At 42.2% G+C, this 27,680-nt stretch overlaps 1 protein-coding gene across 2 annotated transcripts in view; it reads right to left on the minus strand.

The window, feature by feature from the left end:
- Window positions 1-18,751: 18,751 nt before the first annotated feature.
- CACNA2D2 (calcium voltage-gated channel auxiliary subunit alpha2delta 2) overlaps window positions 18,752-27,680 on the minus strand; it is a 656,510-nt gene continuing 647,581 nt past the window's right edge. For both annotated transcript variants that reach the window (XM_088134018.1, XM_088134017.1), the window contains 8 exons: window positions 27,380-27,451; window positions 26,980-27,132; window positions 25,402-25,454; window positions 25,006-25,061; window positions 24,036-24,159; window positions 22,715-22,824; window positions 20,954-21,042; window positions 18,752-19,935 (listed from right to left, as the gene is read on the minus strand). In XM_088134018.1, the coding sequence (XP_087990144.1) occupies window positions 19,807-19,935; window positions 20,954-21,042; window positions 22,715-22,824; window positions 24,036-24,159; window positions 25,006-25,061; window positions 25,402-25,454; window positions 26,980-27,132; window positions 27,380-27,451 (786 nt within the window). In that variant the 3' untranslated portion in view covers window positions 18,752-19,806. The remainder of the gene's footprint in view (window positions 19,936-20,953; window positions 21,043-22,714; window positions 22,825-24,035; window positions 24,160-25,005; window positions 25,062-25,401; window positions 25,455-26,979; window positions 27,133-27,379; window positions 27,452-27,680) is intronic.

Raw genomic sequence — 27,680 nt, forward strand, 5'->3', positions numbered from 1 at the left:
CATATCTTCTTAGAATACCTGTAACTCTTAAGCTGAAGCTGTGCATGCACTTACTTGGAAGTAAGCCTGACTCATTCAGAGGGTGTGCCGCACAGTTGTGCTAGGTGGGTCAGACTGAGAGAGAGAATGACTGGCGCCAAACAAAGTCACCTGGCACCTGACAAAGTCACCAGCAATGAAGCAGCTTTCATGGCTAATGGAGAACTAAAACTTACAGTCTCCCAGCACCTCAGCCAACTAGTTTTCTCCGTATCCTGACAGGCCCTGGCTGCAGAGAGGAAGATCTGGCACACTTTATCCCATTAGTGTAAGTGAACTCATTTGCTTTTGGCTGGTGATGAAAACATGTCAGGAATGCTTTTGCACTCTCATGTTTAAACAGCATGATTTATAGCATGTATTTCAGAGTCCCACATTCTTGGGGACATAGCCAGGACAAGACATACAGTACATGGAGGCATGATGACGACTGTTTCAGGAAGTGGCTGTGCCTGTCGGTGATGCCCAAATAGGCTATTTTTAGAATCAACTCTGATTCTCACTTGCACCCAGTGTTTGTATTGTAATGTAATTAGAGAGGAACTGGATGTCAAGGACATCCTCCTTCATTTCATATAATGAAATTTTGTCATAAGAAATGTTGCAAATATTCTAGAAGTAGCTATGGCTTATACTTCAGTTATCCCTGATGAAATGATCACCCTGCTGGATAGCATAATGGCTATTGAGAAGTTGGCTGAGCACTGCAGAATGGAATATACAGCTCTACTTTTCTTAAATATGCTTACATTCTGTATTTTTGGGATGGAGATAGCATAATTACGGTCTTAACTTATCAAGTTGCTTATTAGAAAGATTCTGGCTTTGCACTCATTGAAGAGGTGGAAAATTTCATTTCTGGGTTGTTGTCAGAGATAGTGTGAACATCCAAAATATGAAGCCTGGTATTTATTTTGGATTTCCTTACCTGCCCTCTAACCATTGCATTAACATGCCCCAAAACTGTTCCCCCCCCCCTTCCTGAGATAGCAGCTTACAGTTGTCCTTAAGTGTTTTAGTGTTCAAGTAATGTTTTCTCTCCTGCTACATTTTTTCCTGAAGGCACGTTCTGGCACACTTCATTTTTTGATTGTTGGTGCAGTCAGGTTGCAATCTGCCAAGCTCCCATTGGCCTTTTTAAGTTGTTGTGAGCAAGCTCCTCCGCTCCAGTCACTGGGCACTGTTCCCATTGCCATCTGACCTGGACTGCAGAAGAGACTAGATACCTGACTTCCAGAGAGGACTCTTCCCATGTAATGCTTGAACGGTGTGCTTTCTGTGAGGCTTATCAAGGATTAACAAGATCCTTATAACATGGATACAAAACACTGTTTTGAAAGAGTGTTAGTCCTGTGCTGTACAGAAAGTGTATTTAAACTGGAAAAGAGAGCCAGGCTCCACCAGTTGCATATTAGCTAATTCTGCCGCCATTGAGTACATTATAGGTTTTTCTTTGCTTCTGCTGACAAGGGTTTTTGCATGGCCATGTATTTTACTTCTTATTTTTATTATGAAGAGCATTACAATTATAGCTCTGAGGGGGTAATACTACCAGGATGAGTCTCTGCAATTTCTATAGCCATTCGTGCAATGCCACATGGTTACTTATGTCCCCCTTAGTGGTTAGGCTGGGTGGGTGCCATTTTGCCCAGCCTGTTCTGGCGTTGGCAGTGATGATGATTGCTGTTATTACATATGGGTCAAGCACAGCTGCATGAATCAAAGAGTCTGCTCTGTTGTGTACGTTCTTCATCACTGTCCATCAGCATCACCATTCTTTTGCAGCCCCAGTCAGGGACAAAGCTCATCTGTTAATCATCACTTCCTTGCACTTTATCTGCACCTCCTCCATGCCTTTTACCTCTCAGCCGGGCTCTTTTTGAATGCAGAGTTTTGCAGTTTTTCAGAAGAGAACTACATCCGTGTTTAGAAATAGCCTGAAAGACAGGTGAAGATGAGGAGTTGTGCCAAGCTTTGGGAGATCTCCTTCCTGCTTCATCCCACAGCCCTCTTGATCTATTATCTGTCAGTCAGGCTATTTCTGAACCAAATTTAGAGGGAGTTCAGAAGAGCGCTTTCTTATTGAGAAATAGCCTGACTCAGAGGCAACGGGCGCAGAGAAGGGGTTTGAAGGAGCATCAGGAAAGCTCCCTCCAGCTTAAAGCTGCTCCCACTTTACCATTTGCCACCTGTTGGTCAGGCAGTCTGAAAGGTGGCTAACCCCACCATTCTGAGCACCCATTCAAGCTTGCCCCACCCATGCTTGGGCAAGTGATTGGTACAGTAGTTTTCTTGCCAGCTGACTATTGGTAGGAGGAAAAGCAAAGCCAGGGGAGTTCATCAGTCACTTTTCTTAATTTGATCTGCAATAAATAAGCAAAGACAGCACCATTCCCTGCCTTTGTTACTATAGCAGAATAGGAATCAGCAACGAGAGCAGCAGATTTTCTGCTGGCAAATAGTAGTTAGCTCAGCTATAGCTGTTATAGTAAAAGTGATTAATGACATGCTTGTTCAGGTTTTGGAAACACAATATAAGGAAAAATCAGCAGTTTTGTAGGTCTGTAAAAATAGTGTAGCATAAATTTTTGTTTGGGTTCTTCCCCATGACTTAAAGTACTTTCCACCTGTCTGCAAGCAGCAGAAAAAGTAAACCAGCACAGAGTTTGCTTCCTCTGATTTAAGTCCCAACTTATCTTTTTGTTTATTTATAATTTTGATTTATAACTCAAAGCCTACTCTGGCCAGTACAATACCTAAAAAAACAAGAAAGAACAAGAAAGAACATCACTTATATGAGGAAACACACATCACAAGAAAAAAAATAGTAGGCACACTACAATCTATCCCAGGGCTTGGGGGAAAAGCCAAGTTTTTAAAGAACATCTAAAAGCCTGCAAGGTCAGAGTGGTCAGAACCTGTAAAGGGACACTATTCCAGAGAGCAGGCACCATAACAGAGAAGGTGTAATCCCTAGATTTCATCAGATGGGATTTCTTAATGGATAAAATCCATAGGGTACCCACCCTGTCTAATCTTACAGGATGAACAGAAATAATTGGAGAGAGGCAGTCCTTCATATAGCCAAGCCCTATGCCATGAAAGGCTTTATAGGTGGTAACTAGCACCTTGAATTATACCCAGGAGTTCACTGATAACCAGTGCAGCTTGTGTGAAATATGGGTGTATCAAGGTGCACCCATAACTGCTCACACCAGTGTTCTGGATCAGCTGTAGCTTCTGAGCAGTCTCCAAGGACAGCTGCATGTTGCAGTAATCCACACATAAGATGACCAAAGTGTGAAAGACCAAAGTGTGAAAGACTCTTGTCCAAGAATGGGTGCAATTGGCACACCACACCAGATAAATCCATGTGAAAACCCCTCATGACCTGCCACCTGCTCATTGATCAAGAACAGTAAGTTCAGGAGGATCCCCAAATTGTGGACCAACTCTGAATGGGGAAGTACAACCCACTTCAGAACCAAGGTTGGAAAATCACCAGGACCAGAAGAACCATGGACCCATAATCACTTGATTTTTCTCAGGTTTCAATTTGAGCCTGTTCCTCTTCGGCCACATCTGAACAGCCTCCTGGCACTGAGACATAGTTTGGCAGCATTACTTGGTCAACCAGAGGTTAAGATGTACCCCTGAGTATTATCAAAGTATTGATGTTACCTGACTCTCTGTTGCTGGATGACCTTACCCAGCAGTTTCATGTAGATGTTAAAAAGAGGCAAGAGTGTTGAGATCTGAGGCACCCTGCAAACCAGGGCTTCAGGTTGGATCTCTCTCCACTTGTCAGCAGTGAGTGGAACTGGCCATAGAAAAGAGAATCACAACTCTGTGCCTCCAACTCCCAGGCCCCAAAGCTAGTCCAGGGAGTACAGTAATTGATGGTACTGGAAACCTTTGAGAGATCATAGAGGACTAGGATGGTCGCAACACCCCCATATCAGCTCTGCCAGAACTCATCAAGAAGTGTTGATGTCTCCATACTGTGTCCCAGCCTGAAACCTGACTGCAGTGGGTCCATATAATCTGTTTCCTTCACAACCCTCTGGAGATGTAGTCCGACTACTTTCTCAACAATCTTATCTAGAACGGGAAGGTTGCAGACTGGAGGAAAGTTATTCAGAACCATTGGATGACATCTTGAAGAGGGGCACATCCCCACCTTCAAGGCAGGTAGAACCACTCATCTTTCAAGGATGAATTTATCACCACATGCATCCAACCAACATCACTGCCTGGGAGGCCTTCACCAACCAGGAAAGGCATGGGTCTAAAACTCAGGTGACTAAAGATCTGTCCACTTTCTCAGGTTACAAGATGGAACCATGCCTCGGCCAACTCAGCAGGACATATCCAGTTCAAGTCTGACTCAGAGGAATCTGAGCAATTTTGTCCACCAGTGCGTAGAATAATCCTCAGAACAGCCCTGCAGATTTATTTGTGACTTGTCCCTCCCCATCAAGAATGGGTTACTTTAACCAGTTCTGTCGCTAGCAAGTTATTTTTGTTCTATCTTGCTGTGATTGGCAGTGGTTTTGACAAATGCCTAAATACTGGGTTTACAGGCAAAATGTCACAAATTTAAAGAATTAACCCCACCCTTGCCCTTTGCCTGGGTCAGCTCAGGTTTTAAGCATCTGTCAGAATTACCTCCGTTTCATCTGCCACCTCTCCCTGCCTGAGAATCAGTTGCAAGATCTAGGAGGAGAGCAGATGAAGGGAGAGGAGGCTCCAATCCTATGGATCAGCTGCTTCATTGGCTTGGAAATTTGGGTTTTTTGAGAGAACTGCCTTTCTTCTCCCTCAACTATCATATCCTCAATCCTGGCAGCTGATTTCCTATGCTTGGAGAGGTAGAAAAATGTAGCGAGCCAGCTCAAAGTGTTGACAGGTAGACACGGGATGGGTTGTGCAGTGCATTCGGTCAGCTTTATCCCGCTTCACCACGCAGCACTCCCATATCACCCTGTCATCCCTCAGACTATTTTTAAACACAGGTTTAGCTTTTTTTTTTTTAATGCTATACAGGTAGTCCTCGCTTAACAACCACAACTGGGACTAGAATCTCAATCATTGAGCGAAGTGGTCATTAAGTGAGACACCCATGTGATTTCTTCACTCAGTGACTGGAATCTGGGCACTCTCTGTTGCAGTTGGTAAACAATCTCCTGGGTCATTAAGCAGATGGAGCAAAAGGGCTGCCTGCTGAAGGATTTCAGCTCTGTCTGCTTAATGACCCAGGCAGCCCTGTCATTCTCAAACATTCCTGCAGCCCACTGAAGGGTCCCCCCCCCCCGTGCATGGAGGGGAAATCCTTTGTGGGGCTGGATTGCCTGGGCTCTTCAGGATTTGAGCTCCATTCCTGCAGACCACCGAGGGGTTTCCCCACCCCTCTGTGCATCAAGGGGAAATCCTTCATAGAGGAACAGAGCTCAAATCTTCAGGATCTGAGCTCTGTTCCTGCAGACCGCAGAAGGATTTCAGCTCCCCTCCGTTCCCTCTGCTTGCAGCCTTCCCTGCTGGCTTCCCGATTGACTTTCTGGGGAAGCTAGCAGAGAAGATTACAAATGGCAATCACATGATCGCGGGGTGCTTGGCAACCAATTGTAAATGCGAGCCAGTTGCCAAGTGCCCAAAATGCAGTCACGTGACCATGGAGTGGGGGGACAACATTTTACAATGGCCAGAAGTGGTTTATGGGCCATAAAGCACCCTTTCCAAGGCTGTCGTAACTTTGAACAGTCATTAAAGGAACGATTGTTAAGCAAGGACTACCTGTATTTAAAAATAGCCCGAGCGATAGCAGATAGGTACAGGGGGTTGTGTGTTGAAGCAAGAGAGGGAGCCAATTGGTGCAAATCCTCTTCCCAGGCTTCTCAGTTCAGGCTTCTGCTGAACACAGGTTTAGCCCTCATTTTGAAGATTGCTAAACCGATGTTTAAAAGCTGCCCAACAATTAATAGGCTGTCTAATAGAAAACACTAATTCTCAGTTAGAGACTGCTTGGATTGCACAACTCACAAACTCCATTAGGAGTTGTGGTCTCCCTGTTTCTTGGAAAATTAAACTAACGTTAAAGACTAATGCACAAAGAATTTTGGATATAGAAGCTCAGAGAGATAGCTACCCTCAATAAGGCTGGCACATTGAAATGGATGAGCCGCTATAAACGCGCCTTCCAAATTGCAAAATATTTAATACAGAAATGCCCAAACATCTTGCCGGGGGGGGGGGGAGGGTATTTACTCAAGTGAGATTTGAGCAGCTGGACCCAATGGTTAAATATGGAAATTTTAACCCAATTCCTTGTGATGAATGTACTGGTACTTGTGAAGCTCCAGAGTCAGAGGACATAGCTCATACATTATTTCAATGCCAACTGTGTAAGAGAGAGAGAGATCAGTATCTTGGATCACACATTAGACTAATGGCCTATTGGGATTCATACATTAAAACAACCTATTTCATAGCGGCCAGAACCCAAGTATTACATATAACACAGCCCTTTATATGAACAAAACAGTGCAATTGAGAATTGCATATGTGGACCTGACTGGGGTAAATTGTAGGAGTGACACAGAAATGTTATTCATAATTCTTTTTTAATTCTGCCCTTTACTCTGTTTTGTTATACATGGTCTTATTGTTCTGTATTTTATATTCTGATATGGCCCAATGGCTACCAATAAAAGTATTATTATTACAGTATTAACTGGTAGGCATGGGGGACAGCAGCAAAGGGCATCTCTTACACACTATACCATCTCCCTTCCCCCCCATATCAGTGCTCAGCTGCTGCTACCCAGGCTGACCAGATCACAGCGCCTTTGATGTCTTTTAATTCAAGAGTGCTCTTTTGGTGGTATCCCTGTGGCTCTTGAAGTTTTTAGATCCCTGTTAGCTCCAGAGCTACCTGGCACAGAGCCATCTGTTCTTCCAACTATCTGATCATCAGAATACAATCCTGATTTGAAGTGGTATGTCATAGGTATAAGGCAATGGAGAGCACAGAGTAGAAATGAGATTCTTTTAGCAAGTGGAATCAATAATTAAAATTGCACTTTGGCACTAGCCATATCCAGTACATTTTGCTCTTAGCTTGGGCCTGACACTTTCTAAGTAATGGTTTACTTGCAGGAGGGTTTTTTTCCTCCCGCATTAATGTTGCATATGTTACTTAAGGAAGGTGAATTTTTGTATGAGCAGAGCAGGTAGCTCTGAATTTTTGAAGCCTAGCATCCCTAACCATTTGGGATATTGGTTGCATTTGACATTTTAATCAGCCCTGATCCGTGGCAAAGCCCTGAAGTAGCAAATGGCTATATGCCACCCTCTGCAACCTCCACTCAGCCTGCTCTCATCATTTCTGGCTGTCTTTGTCTTTTCCAGGCAGATGGGCTCCCTTCCAAATAGAGCCCTGGGCTGTAGCCATCCATCCCGTTTATTCCCTAAGAATGCGAATGGGACTCAGTTGTGGGCCTCGGTCATTCTGGGAAATAAACATTAGGCTGATCCTTTGCAGACTTCCAGTTTCCTACTGGAAAAAGACAAGCTTCTTTAAAGTCTGGAGAGCAGGTACACTATGGGTACAATGACAGAGTCTGTAAAACTAAGCACTACATTTTAGTTGCTAACTGCATCACAGTTTGTACTTGAAAAAAACGGCAGCCATATATAGTAGCATAGCTGTTGCCACCTTTATTATTAAGAGATTAATAATCCTTTTTTTTAAGTGAACATGGTCTTGCTGGAGTAGCATGCAGGCACTGGAGCATTATTTGCTCCATTATAGAACAGTTCTAAGGTGGAGGGCGGAAATGAAAAAAATGTATGTACTTATATAGTATATTCTTATGTTTATGTGTTACTTTGCTGGGTTTACTAGATCAGCTTTGAATGATCAGCTTTCTCTCTCATTTTTTTCTATGATGTTTATCTCTCCTAGATCAATTATGTATATTCATGATGTATTCTTTTGTTGTGTAAATGAAAAAGTTGTTAATGATCTCACAGAGGAGACTCCCTGCACAGTATACCTTGAACTCTACTTGCATAGTAACACAATTATTTTTATTTATTTATTTTATTTATTAAATTTCTCCCCCACCCATCTCCCCCCAATGGGGGACTTTAGGCGACTCACACAAAACATTAAAACCATAAATATATATAAATACATAAAACATCAAAATTTAAAAAACATTACTAAAAAAGGAAAAGGAGAGTCCAAGAAGATGAAGAATCTGGGGCTGAAGGCAGCAGGCCTCTATGGGGCTAGCCATCCCCACGCTTGAAGCATTCCCTCCCCACCCCAGGCCAAGTGACAGAACCAGGTCTTCAAAGCCCTTCAGAAGGCCAGGAGTAAGGGGGCCAACTGCACCTCTGGGGGCAGAATGGGGGCTATCGCAGAGAAGGCCCGCCTTCTGGACCCCGCTAATCAGAGTTCTTTTACTGAGAGGGTCTGAAGCATGCCCTCTCTGTGTGATCAGGTGGGATGGGTTGAAGTCATGGGGGTGAGGCAGTCCCTCAGGTAGCCTGGCCCCATGCCATGTAGGGCTTTAAAGGTGATAACCAACACCTTGAATTGGACCCAGAAGCAAACTGGTACCCAATGCAGCTCGCAGAGCAATGGCATTACATGGGCCCTTCTTGGGGCTCCAAAAATAGCCCGTGCTGCTGCATTCTGGACCAGCTGTAGCTTCCGGATACTCTTCAAGGGTAACCCCATGTAGAGTGCATTGCAGTAGTCTGTCTGGGAGATAACAAGGGCATGAGTGACTGTTCGAAGGGCATCCCGATCCAGGAAAGGGCGTAACTGATGCACAACCCAAAGTTGTGCAAAGGCCCTCCTTGCCACGGCTGCCACCTGCTCTTCAAGCAGGAGCTGTGAGTCTAGGAGGACCCCCAGATTACGCACTGGCTCTGTCTGGGGCAGTGCTACCCCATCCAGCACCAAAGATGACAAAGTCCCGGATACAGAGGAGCTATTAACCCACAGCCACTCCGACTTACCAGGGTTCAGCTGAAGCCTGTTGTTCCCCATCCAGACCCTTACAGTCTCCAGGCACTGTGAAAGGGTGGCCACGGCATCACTTATTTCACCTGGGATGGAGATGTATAATTGCGTATCATCAGCATACTGATGATATCTCATCCCATGATGGTGGATGATCTCACCCAGCGGTTTCATGTAGATGTTGAAAAAGAGCAGAAAGAACTGAACTCTGCGACACCCCACAAAGGAGGGGCCGAGGATGGGACCTGTTGCTCCCTATCACCACCGATTGGGATTGGCCCTGAAGAAAGGAGGGGAACCAGCACAATACTGTGCCGCCCACCCCCAATTCCCTGAGTTGTCCTAACAGGATACCATGGTTGACGGTATCGAAAGCCGCTGAGAGATCAAGGAGAGCAAGGATGTTTGCACTTCCACCATCCCGCTCCTGCCAGAGATCATCCATAAGTGCGACCAATGCTGTTTCCATTCCATAACCGGGCCTGAAACCTGACTGATAAGGGTCCAGATAATCCATTTCCTCCAGAACCCTTTGGAGCTGTGATGGAGCTTTTTGGAGTGTGTCAAAAAGGGGAGGTGGGAGACTGGACGAAAATTGTCCAGTACAGTAGGATCCAGGGAGGGTTTCTTGTGGAGGGGGTGCACCAAAGCCTCCTTAAAGGCAGCTGGAAACACTCCCTCCTGCAAGGATGTAGTAACCATCGCCTGAATCCAACCACATCACCTCCCGAGCTGCTTTCACCAGCCAGGAGGGTCAAGATGGCAAGTGGTGGCCTTCACAGTCCCCAGGATCCTGTCCACTTCCTCAGGAGCAACAGGATCAAACTGTTCCCAGATAACTGGGTAAGAATGGTCCCCCGGTATCTCCCCAGACCCTGCCTCATGCTCGGACTCTAACTTGGAACGAATCCGAGCGACTTTGTCCCGCAGATGCTCCGAAAATTCCTCTGCACGGCCCTGCAAATGAACCCCCACATCCCCCTTGCCAAGGAGGGACCTAGTGATCCTAAACAGGGCCGCTGGGTGGCATTCTGTGGACGCAATAAGGGCGGATGAGTATTGGCACTTCGCCGCTCTTATTGCCACAATGTAGGGCTTGATAGCGGCTCTAACCCGTGTTTGGTCGGATTCGGTCTTTGTCTTCCTCCAGTGGTGCTCTAGACGTTTATTGACCCTCTTCAGCACCCTCAAGTCCTCCGTAAACCACGGGGAGTGTTGGGGCCGATGTGGCGAGAGAGGTCGCATAGGCGTGATCCTGTCCAAGGCCCTGGCTGCCTCCCTATTCTAGGCAGCAGCCAAGGCCTCTGCTGGACCGTGCAGCAGGTCCATGGGAATATCCCCCAGCTCCCTCTGAAACCCTGACGGGTCCATCAGGCGCCGGGGGCAGACCAATTGCATGGGTCCTGCCTCCCTGCGGAGGGGGGTGGTATAGGAGAAAGTCAGGGTCACCAGGATGTGATCTGACCATGACAAGGGAAAAGTTGTAAATCTTCCCTCAGATCACTTTGCCATTGCTCCAACAAGAAAACCAAATCCGGCATGTGGCCACTGTCTCGGGTTGGGTCCCACACAATTTGAGACAGGCCCATGGCTGCCATGGTAGCCATGAACTCCCGAGCTGCGTCCGAGGACTGCCCCAGGGATGGCAGGTTGAAGTCCCCCAGAACCATAAGCCTGGGGAACTCCACCACCAGCCCTGAGATGGCCTCCAGCAGCTCAAGCAGGGAGGCTGCCATGCAGCAGGGAGGCTGGTACAATAGCAGAACTCCAAACTGTTCACGGGAACCCAACCTAATGAACAGTGTCTCACAGCCAGAAACTTGTGGAGCAATGCCCCTGAAGGCCACTAGAGATCCCTGGATCACAACAGCCACCCCTCCTCCCCTGCCCTGGCACCGTGGCTGGTGCCACACCGTGAACCCAGCTGGGCACATTTCCAAGAGGGGCGCCCCCTCCTCGGGCCCCAGCCAGGTCTTGGTAATGCATGCCAGGTCTGCCCCCTCCTCGGTGATCAAGTCACATATGAGGAGGGCCTTGTTGTTAACCGACCTGGCATTAAGCAGCAGCAGCTGAAGGCCAGGGCCCCTACGAACCTGCTGACCAGGGCCTGGGAATGAGCCAGGAGGGCCGGAACACACCACCGGTAACAAACACCGGGGGCATCTTCCTTGAAGATGGCCCGCCCTCCAGCTCCCGCCATATCATCCCTTACCCATCACCACCTTGATAGTGTAGCCCACTGCATAGTCCCCAGGGGTTCCGGGCCCAAATATCTCCAATCCTGGACCTCCGGGGTCCATAATCCGGGGCAAGGGTTCCTCCTTCCAACCAGTCATCCTCATTCACACCCAAACGCTCACAGGTGAGGGAGGGTCGCCCCAGTGCACCAGCTCATGCTCTTGGTGCCGCCAGGACCCACCCCCCACCGGACCTTACACCCCCACACACCCTCTGCCACCCTGAACGACCTCTCTCACTAGTTGGCAGGGTGGGCATCCCACTCACTCCCTCACACCTCCTGTCTCCCACCCAGAAGGTGGATCCTGGTATCCTCATACACTCCCAGACTCCCTCCCAGACTCTCACTCCCAGGAGGGTCCCAGACTCACACTGGAGAGACCCCGCGGTTCTCCACTGGCCCGGGGGGGGGGGGGTTAAATGGGGGTGGCTAGATTCTTAATCCCCAGTTCATTATTTTACACTTAACAGATCCTCCAACAAGTTTAGATGAGGTGATTGTGTTATCTTTTTTGAGCCCCAAAGTTTTTAGTCTCTTTATAGGAATTACTGTATCCTTATTCAAGGCCCAATCACCATTGAGCTTGCCCAACACTGAAGTCAGAGCATCTTTTTTTGGGGCTTATTCACAGCAGGGATGCTAGGGTGGCTGGAGTCTATAGCAGTGTTTCTCAACCTCAAAAAGTTGAAGATGTGTGGACTTCAACTCCCAGAATTCCCTAGCCAGCATGCTGGCTAAGGAATTCTGAGAGTTGAAGTCCACACAAATTTCCTGAGGTTGAGAAACACTGGTCTACAGTAATAGTAGTTTCTAGGAAATCAAGAATGGTGGTAATGCAGTGGAATCAAAAGAGCCCAGGCAAGCAAGGAGGAAAAAAGGTTGTAGGTATCGGGTACATCAGGTGCACTGTGTGGCCCAAGTGTCTTGTGTTTCCCACCAATTATTTGCTTCAGTTCATTATAATCTGTCAGCAATAGAATCAATGTAGTCTTCAGAATTCTCATTTCTTCTTTTCTTATACTTAGTTTTAGGTATCTTATTTATATAAGGACAAAGGTGTTTCCACGCACTGCAGAGTCAGTGTTCTCTGTCAATTTTTTACAAACCCAACACAATAAAGGATAAAAGTACTTGTATTTCCCATTTCTGTCTCTATGTAACAACCAGACCAGGACATTGTAATTGCCATCTCCATCATGCCATCACTGCCTTTTCAGGACATCGGTATGTTAGAAATAACAAGCAAGTTTGTTTAGACATATATATTAGGCAAACATTTTCACTTGCTTATCTGCAAAGCTGATGACAGCTTAACTCAAACATTATAAAGTAGCCTTTCTTTTGGGATATGTCAAAATAATTAACCTCAGAGGATCTGTTTTCTGAAAGTGTTTAATTATATGACGTATTTACATTTTGAAACCATATCTTTCTATATTCACCAATTGATATAATCAGCCATGCTCGGCAAATATGTATAAATGGAAGTGTACATTAAAAAAAGTTTGCTTATAAACAAAAGGCACAGACTTGCAAATATGAACCTCCAGCATATGGCATAGTATCTGGAAAAGATAATTAGTGGGGTATTGTTGTTATTTTGGAGAGGAAGATCAAAAGAAAACAATTTGAAGTTGCTTAACGGCAACTACTTCAATGTTTTAAATTGTAGACTGATGGGGAACGGTTAGAGGACCATGACAAAATTCTGTTACCTATTTCTGCCTATGTTGTTAGTAAGGAAAGAAAGCTATAGCTGCAAAGCTAACTGATGGGACTAAGAAAAAAAAAAGTTTTACAACTCTTGTTCAAATATTGAACTAACAGAGGACCATGAATTAAGCCCCATTTCAGAAATCTGACTGCAACTTAAAATAGATAGATTGCAAAACTATTGATTCTTAATTGTTTTCATTCAGTGAATTATGACTTGAGAAACCAGGAACAGTAAATATCAAATTATTATAAGAGAATTTTATCTGTCCATCTGTTTTTACCATTTAATAATCAAGGAAAAGAACCACTGCATTTGAAGTGAAAATATGAACATTATTTAATAACTGATCCTCTGTAATAAACAATTTGAAAATATTTTACAAGGAATCACACACACAATATTTTACAAAGATTTTAGTCTTTTTTAAAATTTTCCAACTCTTCTGTACAAAAAAAAAATTAAAGTAACAAAAAATGAATTATTGGGAGAAAGCTTTTTAAGTGAAGAATGATAGGAATAGGATTCAAGCAGCTATAAGAGGAGCAACTTGATGTTTTATTTTATTTCTTAACTTAAAATATAATATATATATTTATAGATATGTATATTTTTTTCATTTTTTTCTCAGATGAGCAGCACCCAACTAGACTACAGATTTACATACACTCCTGGTAACACAGCCAGCCATCTGGTCAAAGCACAGTTCCCATAGACATAACCAAACACACACTGAAAAAGCTACAAGCAAAATGACCTTTAACCTTGTCATTATCAATGAATCACCTCCTTGTCCCTTGACTCTGGAGTCAAATTTCCAAGATCTTGTCAGGATCATGGCTCTCCCCCTCCTTTTCCAACCTTCTACCCTACCACAAATTTTGTCCAAACTGATTTTAAAAGGAATTAGTCATGTTAGGTGGTTTGAAAAATGGCTATGTCTCACCTCTGCTATGATGCCTTTGTATGAAGAAATCAGCACATAGGGCCGATGGAATTTATTTTCACACAGTCCTTTACTTTTGCTAGAAAAAGGGTTTCTAACTGGGACTGACAAGGTCAAAATAATTTACTGGCTTTTACTGTCTTCAATCTTCCCTTTAATAGCCAGGTCTCTTGCTCTCTAGAGACTTTTTTTTTTTTTTTTTGCAGATTCATTTTCTCCAAAGCATCTTTCCTACTTCTCTGAATTCAGGAAATTGGCTTAATCCAAGTTTATAACTCCTTGCATGGCTTAGTATTTACATGAGATTTTTCTTTGTTGATGCCACCATGTCAACTGAATATTCCTTTTAATTCCTCCCATTTCATCATCTTTTACTTTCTTTTCAGAGCTATATTTTTCTGCCTTCAGAGCTTTGGAAAATATTACCATTCTGTTTCCTGCAGCCTGTGAAACTTCTAATTTCCTCAGGAGACAGAAGAGAAGCAAAATGGTTGTGCTCTTGGCTTCCCACCTCCCAGTGTATCTTCCCCTGTCAATACCAACTTCATCCATCATCAGTGGGAAAAAAAAAGACTGGAGGAAGACTTAATGACAATATACAAGTGATTCTGACTGGGACATAGCACCAACCATTCAGACTCTAAGATAAGCTGCAGATAACACAAATTATGCGAATGGGTATGCCAGTTCCAGTTTACAGTTGAACAACTATTTGGAAAGAGCTGGTTGTTGCCTAGCTCAGTCTCCTATTTACATATGCATCTGAAGAGCTCATTTTTAGAAGGCAAATTTTGCTACCATAGCAGGGAAAGAGCAAAGTATTTATTTCTGTCCAGACCTGCACATATTGCAATACGATTAACTCATGCACAAACATCAATCTTGCCCACCCCAACCCCCTCTCAAAAAATGGAATCATCTACTTGTATTGAAAACTGGGCTATAGTTTCACCTTCCAAATGCCAGTTTTCTAACTCTGGAAAACTGGCCCTCAGAACCTTTCTTCCTTTTTGTACTAATTGTGAAAAATGTGAGAAAAGACTACTATTGAATGTATAGGTAAATAACAGAACCCTTTTCTAACCAGTGATCCCTTTGCTGTGGTTTTTGCATATATTGCAAATGAACTAATTGGAGGCAGGGCAGCATTCCTCTGACATGGTACTCAGTGATTCCCTGACTGATAAATGAAGAGGCTGAATCATGTTTGATATGTAGTGATCAAGGCAATTTCTACAATATGCTATCTTACAGTATGTCCTCTGCTGTGGGACTGTTTTTGTATTTCACTTCTAGTATTCTCTGTTCTGCCATCTCCCTTCCCCTCCGAACCTGAGTCTAGAATCAACTAATGGTGAGGGAGTTATTTGGCTAGATATGCACCCAGAAATTAAAAAACAAACAAACCTGATGAAACTTTTACCAAGACTGAAAGTGAATGCACTCCAGCTTAAGCTGAGCAAATGCCATAATTATTAGAAAGGATAATATTGTTCTATAGGTGGTCCTCTGCAGTTAGCTCGGTTGTGAGGGACTCTTTTATCAACATTGCTCACAATTTCCTCTGCATGAGCTTTGCTGTCCTAGAGGAACACTTGTTCTGAAAGTTGAGAGTCATTGTCTCACATGTGCCCAGAGGTATATCAATTCAGTGTTTTACCGCATATGAGCAAAATATCATGATGTCTGATTAAGATAAATTATCCATTCTGGACTGAGCTCAGGAGAAACCAGTTCTGTGTGTTTGTAACAAAAGCTGCCTGTGCAGAGTAGTTGTTGGCTACAACCAGTGATGCTACTAAACCATCCTTCCCCTGCTGCCTCCAGATTTCTTGACATTTCAGAGTTAGATCAGTAATAATAATAATAATAGATGTATGGGTGGGGCTTTAAAATTTTGTTTTAAAGCAGGCAGATCTAAATCTAGGATGAAAAAGAAGGAAGCCTGAGGACCAAATCAATGTTTTCATCAGTGGCATAAATATTCTCTTTAAACAAAGGTGTCTAGAAACGGACTCACCTCAAGAAAGGAAAAACCATAGGAATTACAAGATATACTTGCACCATTATAGATGTCAATCACATTTTTTTTTACTTGTCCTTGATTATTACATACATAAACACACCTGTACGTATATTTATGTAAACAGCAGAGTGTGCTTCATTGTAACTGCAATATAAGATTTCATTGGGTATGTTGAAATAATAACATCTCTGAGGGCACCAGCCAAAAGTCAAGGACAAAAATAACACCAGTTCAACCCCAGCAGACTTTAACTTTGACCTTGAATAATTTGGTTATAGCAAGAACAAAGAGTCTTGTGGCTGACCAAGAAGTGTGTCATGGCCATCAATACAGGTAATGTGGTAAGGTATTCAGAAGCAGGGAAAGGCCGTGTTACCTAATCAGCTTCTTGTATGAATGAGAAGCACTTCAGGTCTGATGCCATTTCCATGTATACACTCTGTGCTCCAAATTTGTCCATCTCTGAACATCTGTTACTGATGAATATATACTGGCTCCAGAGCACTAGCCAAACAGTCACAGACAAAGTGGCATAAGGAAGACAAAGGTTTTACTCAGACGTATGTGGAATGAATCTGGGGGATTTCAGCCAAGCACACTACAGACAGTTGCCCACATCACAAAACAACCACACAATTTGGCACAATTTTGTAGTCTCTGCTCAGAAGAGACCAGGGAGATTCTGAGAGTGTATCCACAACCAGTACAACTGCTTACCACTGGTAGTATACACAAGGAATAATGGTGCGATCTCTACTGTACATCAGAGTTAGTTAGAGCTACGTATTTATAATCTCCCAGTTTACTTCTGTAGTAATCTATACAAAGCCAATGAAGCAGAACTACTATCCTTAGCACCAGTGCAATTGTTGTGTACATAAGCTGGCTGGAAAAAATGTAGACTTGGAAGGAGAGGTCTTTTTAGTTGCTTATTTGAAACAAGGAGGATTCATTTGGGGGAGAGTTATATGTAGACAAAGGAACTGGAATGAAGTTAGTTTTTGAGAGATTAAGAAATTATTTCCTGATCTCAAGACAAAGTTTACTGAAAAGCAAGCAAGCGTACCACTGGTTCTACTTCCAGATTTGTCAAGTATTTTTTCCTACAATAATTTCAAGTACCACGTATTTGCACTTTACAAGCATAATTATTACAGCACTAATATCTTTCCACTGCTGCCCTCTTTAGATTATATCATGAGGACCACAGAAATCTTACTTCTGAGAACATCAGTAAATAATTTTGTCTAAGGATATGCCTGCAGTGTTGGCTTAGGAATGGTTGGCATTCAACAATTGTACACTTCCCAAGCTGCACTATGTTTGCAATTAAACAACTGGTGGGACCATTATAAGTGGCAGAGGCTGCATTAAAGTGTAAGTTGTGAGATCAGAACTCCAAAGTTCTGGTTTAGTACTAAACCACGAAACTAAGATCACAGAAAGTTCTGATTCAAACGTATTCTGTTAATCAAACTGGGTTGTCTGCCTTGTTTAGGAACCTTCAGATTCAAGTAATTATGACATATTGTTTGCTTTCCAGCTTTTCTTGTAACAAAGCGAGTGAAATTCATAATACTTGAATGTAATTCATAACAGGTAGCATGTCAGAGTTTGGATTAAAAAGGGTTTTGATTAAAAAACTGAGCATATGAAGTGGAAATGAGTGCATCGCTGTGCACAACGTTTTAGCAGGCTTCTATATCTGCAAATCACCCTTGTGCTACGGGGAGAAACCCTGCAGTTCTTGGTGTTGCAGCTAACTGCTTCTCACTGATGAAGCTGCATCATACTGTTCTGCAGTTCCTCATGTTGCCCAGAAGGTTCTGGTTGTCCTGCCATATTAAGCAGGAACAAAACAAAACAAAAAAGGGTTCTTCTCATTCTGCTGGCTATTTCAAGTGTAGAGGCAGTGCACTAGGGGTATTTGGCTGAAGAGAAGGATCTTCTGGAATTGTCAGGGGACTGGAAGCATTTCAGTTCATAATGTGTAGCAAGGTATACTTATTACCATATGTGCGCTAGTTAACAGGCACAAAGACTGGTAACCTGCTCAAGACAAGTCCTAAAAACAGGCATTTTTTAAGGACACTGGTTGATGAGTTATAGTATTACAATTTCTTTCAAATCTTCAATAGATTATATGGTTGCAGCCACTTAAAATAATAATTCCAGACATGAAACATATGCTTGCAAAGTCAGCAGAGGTGTTCTGTGGGCTTGAGCTGAGTGGCAGATGTTTTAACCGCCATCACTGTGAAGCAGAGCATTTTCATATCCCCCGGCTCAAGCACATAGACACTGAATTAGCTCTCTGCAAAACATCTACTTTTACAGGCCCAGTTGTATCCCATTCATCGCCACCGTATTTCCATATTGGGAGGAAGGAGGACACTAAAAGGTTAGATTTCTGCACAAAGTCCAGGAAGAAAACCTTTGGCTATCACTTTCATGGGTTGGTTTGGCACAAAGTGCTGTTGCCACTGTGGTGGAAAATATTCTTTAGAGTTTAGAAGAAAAGGACCTGAAGTTCACCTTTGTCTTAGTCACCTCCGTAATTGGCTTATCTTAAAGACTGGATACTGCAGAACTACCAACTGAAGACTTCATAGTGATTTGGGGAGGAGAACAGCTCCTAAAATAGCTCATATTGTTTTCTCAATGGATTTAAATAAGGAATGGGGGAAGCAGGAAAATAATCAAAGGGGACTGCTGGATTGAAACCATAATTGTTACTTGCTAGAATCATTCTATCTTGCTATTCATTTTATTAAAGATTGTCTCAGCTACTGTATCCTCCAACCATACATGGATTACTGGAATGGTATACAAAAGGATCTTCATGCACTTCTTTCTGCCCTGCTTGGTCTTCAAGTTCTCTTTACAGAATAAATGGTTTAAATAAATAATACTGACCTTAAAATTCAAGTGACATCCTTTGTGTTTGTGTGTATGTTTCTTTCTTGCTGACAATAAATACTATAATCTCTCAGTCTAAATGCTGGGAAATCAGATGTTGAAAGATCTAGATTAAAGTGTTTAGGATAAAAATAATAATTCATCATTGATTGGAGATGGGATCCACCTAATGAAAGGCAGAGATAACGATGGCCTTGGAAAGCACATAGTGAACTGGTGGAATGGAGATGTTGGGGTGATACCCTAGGATTACTTTGAGTTTGACAAGCCACTGGAATTGGCTGGAAGGTTTGCTAGATTACAGAATCAATTTGGCAAGACTATTCCATTTTTTCTGTTCTAGTGATCTGTGTTGTTTCTGCAGTTTTCATTATTGGTATGGGAAGATACATTATTTCAGACACAATAACATTGTCAGTATTGTTGATTAAATACTTTTAAGACCATGATAAAAATCCTTCAGATGAAAACTAACAAAGGTCTCCCAGAATTCCACAGATTCAATGGAAAAACAAAATTATGGGGCCATTGTTCTTTGCATTTGGCCAACAGCTCAATGAGTGGAAAGGGGAACAATGAATCAAAGCTCAAGAATGTTCCCTGTGTGGAGAAGATCACGGTGGTCCATGCTTCCCCTAGTCATCTCAAAGCTCTCTTTAGCACAACCTGCTGTGCAGAGACACTGGAAAGGCAAGGAGAGAATGGAGGAAAAGGAAAAACAATGGGAACAGCTTCTGGACTTCTGAGTGAAGAAAGCAACAATCCTCATGGGTGAATGCCAAGGTGCAGCCAGAATTGATGGGATTAGGCAGCAGTCATCCTCTAGCAAGTCTGGAGGGGATGATGATGGGCATAAAATAAAAAGGATGGGTTAAGCTAAATGGGCGTTTCAAAGGCAAAATGCCAAGGGCAGCGGATGGTGACTTGCAGTCAAATAGAGAAGAAGTAACTGCAAGCATAACAAGATATTCAAGGAAGGTCTAAAGGAGGCCCCTCTGCCACAATCTGAGGTGTCTTCCTATAGAAACAATAGAAAGAGAGAGAGAGGTTTCTTTAAGAATATTTACTTTTGCTGAAACTCATTACATAAATTTGTTTTCTTGCTGAAACTCGCTACATGTATTTTTAAATTTTGTAAAGTTAAGCAAAATAATCATGCCAGTAAATTCTTGCATTATCCAAGGCCTTGTCTCCTCTATTCCTTGTGCTATTAGTACAGCATTGAAATGTCTGGGAATCTGGACTAAACTTAGTTTCACAGATTCATTAGACAGGAAAGAAGAAATTGTTCTATTGTTTTCAGGATAAAGAATGAAGCACAATGAGATTAAAAGGACATCCAGACCAATGTCTTGTTCAAACAGAGGTTAAAATTCATGCCATTTCTTAGAGTATCTACTTAGGAATTAATTTTCAGTGGTTCTTTCAGATGGCCTTTTATCACATATACATACAGCACTCTAACTCATCAAAATTGCATATGTGTAGACATTACCATACCTCTTGTAATACACATTTGTTTTCTCATCTAGTCTATATTTTTCTTTAGAAAAAGAAACAACAAGAAGAAACAAAGAATAGCTGTATTAGTGGTTCTAGAGTCCAATAAACTTGGCTCTGTCACTTAAAAGTGAATATTTTCTAGTGAGAGAGGGCAAAATATAAATGCATTTATAACTGCTGGCAAGAAGATTGGAAGCCACTTCTTCATAATCTTCCCTTCCCTTCCCTTCCCTTCCCTTCCCTTCCCTTCCCTTCCCTTCCCTTCCCTTCCCTTCCCTTCGCTTCCCATTCTTTTTTCTTTTTTCACTATTTACTATTTTTCTTTATTATTATTTTCTTTTATGATTTTCACTTTGTTAAAAATTTCTTCAATAAAAATTATTTTTTTAAAAAAGTGAATATTTTCCTAAAAAGCGGAAGGAAACTTTCTGTCTGTTATTTTTCAATTCCTAGGATATTCTCCCCCTAGAGTAGAGTCATTTCAGATGCATCTTTCCATACATATAGCATTAGTTATCCTTTCTTTTACTTACAGTTGTATTGTAATCAAAACAGATATGGGGACCCTTCCGGTAACGTGGTTTCTCTACTAGCTCACATTGATTGCGATCTCCTGGAGGAGCTTTGCACCATCAGGCAAATGCAGCAGAAGACAAAGAACATTAGACATTAAAATGATGTGAATTAGAAGATTGAAAAATGCAATACAAATGCTAACAGATGAAATGATCTCCCCCTACGTACAGTAAGTGACAGCGCTCATTCAGTGCATTTAATGGTAAGTTGAAAGTGGGGGCTGTAATGAAATGCAGTTCTCCTGATCCAAAAGTCAGCTGGCCATACACGTTCCCAATACTGCTCTCTTCCAACCTAATTTTTGTTTTACATCTTCAAATATCAGACCGTCCTGTGTCTGTGACTGGTTTTTGTCCTTCCTCACATTCCTCACAAGTTGTTTTTGTTTTTCTCTCTCTAAAGTCTGTAATTGTATCGGTGTAAATGGTGGCTGGTTCTTAGGGGAGAAAAAATGTGCAAGTAGTATTTTTGTGAACATTTTCAAAGGCCGGTATATTTTAACGGGCTCCTACGGAAATGCAATATTTCTGAACGAGAAGTCAATAGCCTGTGCCCTAGATGGTCTCCTGTGTGACTCCCCAGCGGCTTGCTGCTTAGAGTTACATGATTAAAGCAGCACAGAAAGAATTGTAATGAATAAAAATGTATTGGTCATCTGATTGTTGGGTTGCCTTGTAGCACAGGAACAGGACAGCACTGGGAAGTAGGTCTCCTGAGCAACACAATGAACTCTGGGAAGGAAGGAAAAGAAGGAATGGAGCAGGAAGCATCATCCTCTCCTTTTGAACAACGTTGCTCTCAGGTGCTGCCTTTCCATTGTTACTGATTTGTTTTCTCCCCAGAAAGCTGCTTGAGAGAGAAGGAGGGACATTGCCCCGCTTCCAGGAATTCTGATGCTGGAGATGCCTGGGACAGGTAGATAAAGGGAATACATGTGTGTGCGCGTATGTATACATGAGAGTGTAGCACCTGGCTTTTGATGCAGCCCTCTGGTTCTAAACCGTTAGCCTTGCCTGGTCTAAACTATATTTATAAACTATATACAATCCGATGTTAGAATTCTGCATACGAGTCCTACATGGCACTGAGGTTCTGCAGGTTCCTTCTGCCCCTTCCTGGCTCTCCAGAGCAGTTAATCATTAACTAGTCATTACTTCCACTATCTGATGTCACATGTCTTTGAGTATCCGTGGCTGGGAAGATGAGTTGGAGAACACTATTGTGTTTATGGCCCGTTGTGGACTTTCCGTAGACCTGTTTGGCTATTGCAGGTATAACAGAAGAGAATACTGCATATGTTGCTCAGGGTTGAACTGAGCACTGATGATATTACCTAGTCGGGTGATGAAATGTCTACAAACAAACAACCAAGCTCAGAGAGCACCAAGGACTCCACAACTGCAGGTCCAGATTGTTCCAGACAGGCCTCTGGTCTGATCTAATGTAGCTTATCTTAATTTTTTACAAATTTCCCTTTCACATTTATCTTGTAGAGTGACAGTAAAGGTTATGCACATAGTCTCTGTTACTGCAATGGACTTGAGTTCAGATTAATGTACCTTTCAACTGTTTCTGATAATCTGAACATCAAACTGCTTGTGGGAAATGCATCTCAAGCAATATTTATAAAACATACAACAGAAGAAAAAAATCAGTCAATCATAGTCATGCCGACTATTATGTTGTAAGGGGTTTAAAACACAGGTGGTCAGCAATACCTTTTATCTCTGCTTGGAGAAGTTTTGTGGATTCACACTGACTGCATATGGGCTTTTCTGCTACAACGAACAGGAGATTGGAGCCAGCAAGCCTTTGTGCATGGAACAGCCTGGGGGAAAAGGGAGACGGGAAGATGAAGTGCTCTTCTCTTGCTGTTTTTCTAATTTATACAGTTGCGCTCTGCACATTCTTTGGGAGGTATGGTACTTTGGTAGTGGGATTTTTTCTTAGTAAAGAGACGTGGCTACGCACGCACGCAAACGCAGGGATGGCCAGAAACAGCTTCTGAAGCAGCCATCGTAGCTGTCCCATGCATTGCAAAGCACTTATTCTAAAGGATCTGCACAGCCACGCAAATTTGCTTTTATCCCATATTGTCACTACTCTGTTCCAACTATCACAGATCTAGTTATTTCTGACCTATACGCCTGCCCAAGTATACACCTGTAAGTATATACCTGCCCAGATATGAAATATATGCAGACTCGATCCAATATCGAAAAATGTATATGCATGTTGCATTCCTCTTCTAAAGATATCCAGCTAATGGGGATTAATAACTGTGAACTGTTTTTATTATATACTTGGAAAGGAAACATGAGAAATAATACATACATTTGCCATATCTATGTACTCAGGGTTATACCCACTTTTTATTCCTCTAGGAATTATCTACTGTAGAGATCTGAAGCTAAAATATTGTTGCATTTATAGCATGAGGCAGACATAGACACAAGCACATGTATGCATATGTGCATAGATAGATAATACAGGGGAATCGGGATGGAGGAAGTCATTAACCATTTCCTCCCCTACTATAGCTGGTCCTAACAAACATTATCCTCCCCCCAGGTATAATTTGCATTCATAACAACGCATCTACTGATGCTAACGGAAGCATAAGAAACAGCTTTAGGGTTATATTGCTAGGATTATTGCTATGTACACCCCCCAGGGCATTCTAGGAAATGCAGTTCTTTGAGGAATCCTTGGAATCTCTAACAGAATCTTACCATCATAACATTTCCCAGGAGTTTTTGTGAAAGCCATGGAAGTTAAAGCATATAAAAAAGAAGATGTCTTTAAAATGTTGGTATCGTCTCCTTGCCTAGCACAATACCAATGTCTACTGGGATGTCATTATGACATCATGATACAATCATCCATCCATTTCTATGACAGATGCTACTAACTCTGGTGCCTGTCAGTGGTTCTGTCCATTAATCCTGTTGTTTTTTCACAAGAACTGAGCTGGAGAACCAGAGCCTTACAATGTTGTGTTTACTATGAACCTTTACAACAGGGACTTTTTCTACTAACCTAGAGCAATTTCCACAGTCAATGATGGTGTTATAAGTATAGTTAACAGAGCTAAAATAGTATTGAGTTTGCTTCATGATGCAGCTGGTCTCCTTGGATTCCACACCATCTGCTGAGACATCCTCTGTTAGGACACACAACACATATAATGGGTTGTAAACTGAAGCATGAAACTTTTTTTTTTTTTGGTAATCCTTTCTAGATCATCTAAAAAGCAATTCATCTGGCTGTACTGAGCTTTTCTAAAGTTGTGCTTGAGCCAAATGCTATAGATAATAGTGCAAGAATGTATGGGGAAAAAGATCAATGATTTAACATCTATATTTCTCTTTTGCCTTATTGTTTATGTTTCTTCTCATCTACACAAACATTTATTCTTTATTGAAGAAGTATAAACATTTCTCTGATCAGTCTAGAGAGACTTTTTTCAATCAACCTTGTTAATGCTTTTCATTCTGCTTTCCTCCACTAATCTATATTGAAGCTTGATGTGTTCCCGTGCCCAACTAATTCACCTTGTAAAATTGACTTGCATCTGCTATTTTTTCCATTGCAGAAGCTCAATTCAGCGACTTCCTTATTGATGGGTCCACTCATTTCTTTTAGCATGATAGTTCAGATTTATTGGAGTATGCTTTGGTGAAGATTTATGTGTGCAGATTTTATATCCATGCCCAAAGCCTTCTGAAGCTGCACTCAGAATAACTAGGACATAATCTGCTTCTCAAGATTAAAGGCACAAAGATGGGAGATGTTTTTCAGAGACTTGAACTATTCAGTTGTACTAATGCTGCAAGCAACTCCAGTAACATAGTCAATCTCACAGTAATAGAGGAGCAACTGATGGTCATATAACGTTTAGTTTTATTTTCACTTCCTATATTAATCCAACTACAGTTAATTTATAGTGCTTGCTCCTGCCATCTCATCTTTTGGGGGCTGAAAGAAATATACAAATAGGGATTGTTACCTGTTTGAAACCAGCTGTTATAGGCTAATCCATACAAGAACTGCTGAAATAGAGACCTTGTGGAAAGAAATAGCAGAGCTATTAGGTGGCTGTAAAAGAAAACTACTGCATGTCACAATTCAGAACAAGTTCCTTGAATTAAAAAAAATCTAAAAAGATACATTTTGCTTTTGCTTTTGACATCTCCAAGTCAAAAGCAAAAAAACAAAACCAAAAACCAAAAACCAAAATGAATTTGTAGAGTTCTAGGGAAGATTAAAAAACAATTAAATGGCAATTTTAAATAATCTCACTAATATTTCTGTAACAGGTTCTGAGATCTATCCTAGAGTAGTTCATGTTTTGATACATCTAAGCTTATCTCATCAACTGCTTAAAAAAACAACAACAACTCACCATGCAGCTGCTGAGGTCCACCAAGCTAGGTTCAAGAAATCTGCCATGGTTGGCTAAATATAAAGAAATAAAGGAAACATGCTTTTAAACAGAACACAGTAGCTACTGGCAAGTGAATGTAGTATTTGGGAAACCCAAGCCGAGCGTACTGCTGTTTTTCATGTGTTAATGGCCTAAATATAAATCCTTAGTTCTGGTTCTATGTGAGTGCTGGGCTACCCTGAGTTTCAATTCCCTTGCGTGATCAGAGTGGCCAAGCCTGGTAGATGGGCGCCCATGTCAGAATCCTCACAATCAACTAACTACTACTTTGCTTGCTAGCTTGCTTGCTTCAGTTCTGCCATTAGAAGAAGTGGTGGTGGTGGGGAGTTGGGAAGGTGTTAGAAGCAGATGGGCTGTTATCAGAGTCCAGGAACACTCAAGGTCGTACCAATGGGCGAATGTGAGAATGTCTGGAAGGCTTAGGGGGGAGCATGAGAAGCAAAGGGGGTAAAAGTAACTTTTTGGTGCGCATGGGCTCAGTCTTAGCAATGCTTTGGACCTGCACACTTTTCCTCAATAAATGAACTTTTCTTTGAACCTCTATTGGTTGCAAGAGAGTTACTGGCATTGGGGGCTGGAAGTGGCAGATCGTTACAGCCCATTTGAAGGAGACAACTACAGAACCCAGCTGGTATTCATGGGGCTTGCTACATCAGAGTTGGCCCTTCCTAACCACTATCAGTGTTTCATCATTTACACATTCACATTTGTGGATTCTGCCCCTCAAATGGTACTAGATGGTTTGGTGTATCTCTTCTGCAGTGTATCTTTTTGCCACCCATCCCATCTAGATTCCTGCAGGGTTGTCAAATGCTTAACTAGTAAGCCTGTAGATAACTCTGCTATTACAGCTATCAACAATGTTACTACATGTTTTAATGGTGGCCAATATTGAAGGGCATACATATTGATTATCAGGATGATGCTTGAGGTAATACCACCCTGTCTATGTCCCGAAGGGCATTGTTGTGAAACAACATAGACCTCTCTTAAAAACAATAATTAAAGAGAAGAATGGAGGAGCAGTAGCAATAGAATCATTTGTGAAAGGTCTCACACAACCAAAGAAAAACAGCAGCAAATTTTACTATTGCCAAAAGGAAGGGCAGATGGAAGCTGGTCCTCCTACCTAAAAAATCAGAGCCAGGCAGTTTGGCTTGATCTACTAGGCTAATAACTCTATCAAAAAGGGTGATAAGGTTAGTCTGACACAATCTGGGCCAACTGTCAGATTGTGACAAACTCAGAGTAGAGGTTGCCTGTGTTCCCAGTCGACTTTTTTTTTTTTGGAAAGGCGTTGTCATTCACAGGGATTTTAGAGTTCTCTCTGTCTCAACTTATAATATCCTCCTCTGTCAAATGATGTGGCTTCCAATCTATTTTTGGGGGGTTCTTTGCCTTCTTTGCACCTTCTTCTTCCCCTTTCATTGACTACTTTGTAAATTTAAATACTTGCCACTGAGTGATTTGAAGCACACAATGTAAACACAATGTTTCAACCAGGTAAGATCTGATAGCTTGGGAATCATGACTCACCACATAGACCCCACGTGGTGCACTTCCTGTGTTGCTTGGAGCTTCTGGAGCACAGACAGATTGGAAGTCATATGATTCTTTCTGTGTGAAGAATGAATTGTTGTAGAGAGCAGACATCAAGTGGGCATCCACCTCACTGAAGAACTTTCCAACCTGAATATGAAATAGAAGAAAAGAACATTCATCAATAATATCTGCATCATGTTGTTGTTTGTAAGAATGCCATCAGTCATCCATTTTCATATGTAAATATGAGAAAACAATAAGCAGTGAATGAACTGCGCTAAATAAACAGGCAATTATATTAGAATACTGAAAACTATATGTTTGGTAATCAGATAAATATCACTGTGAAATGAAACCAGTATTCTGAATTTTTTAAAGCAAAAGAACAGCTCACCTGGAACTTGTAGTCTTCTTGGTTGGAGATCACCAGAAATCCACCATCATCAATAAGCACACAAAGCAGATCCTGCAACATGGGAAGAGGGAGTGGGCAGCTGCAATGACATGGAATGGTGCCGCTATATTGCTTTTGCTTAAGGAGGCCGCTGGCCTTCTTTTTTTCTCCACTACATTTATCGCACCTTTGTGCTCCACAGGCACGCACCCATCAGTTTCTGTGTGTAATTCAAAGTGCTAGTTTTAAAGCCTCACATGTCTTGGCAACAAGGTATCCCCAGGGTTGTTTCCTCAACCCA

The sequence above is a fragment of the Python bivittatus genome, unplaced genomic scaffold (assembly GCF_059951505.1).
Source record: "Python bivittatus isolate LINGU-HERP-01145 unplaced genomic scaffold, Pbiv_v1 ctg000080_np1212, whole genome shotgun sequence".
NCBI lineage: Eukaryota > Metazoa > Chordata > Lepidosauria > Squamata > Pythonidae > Python > Python bivittatus.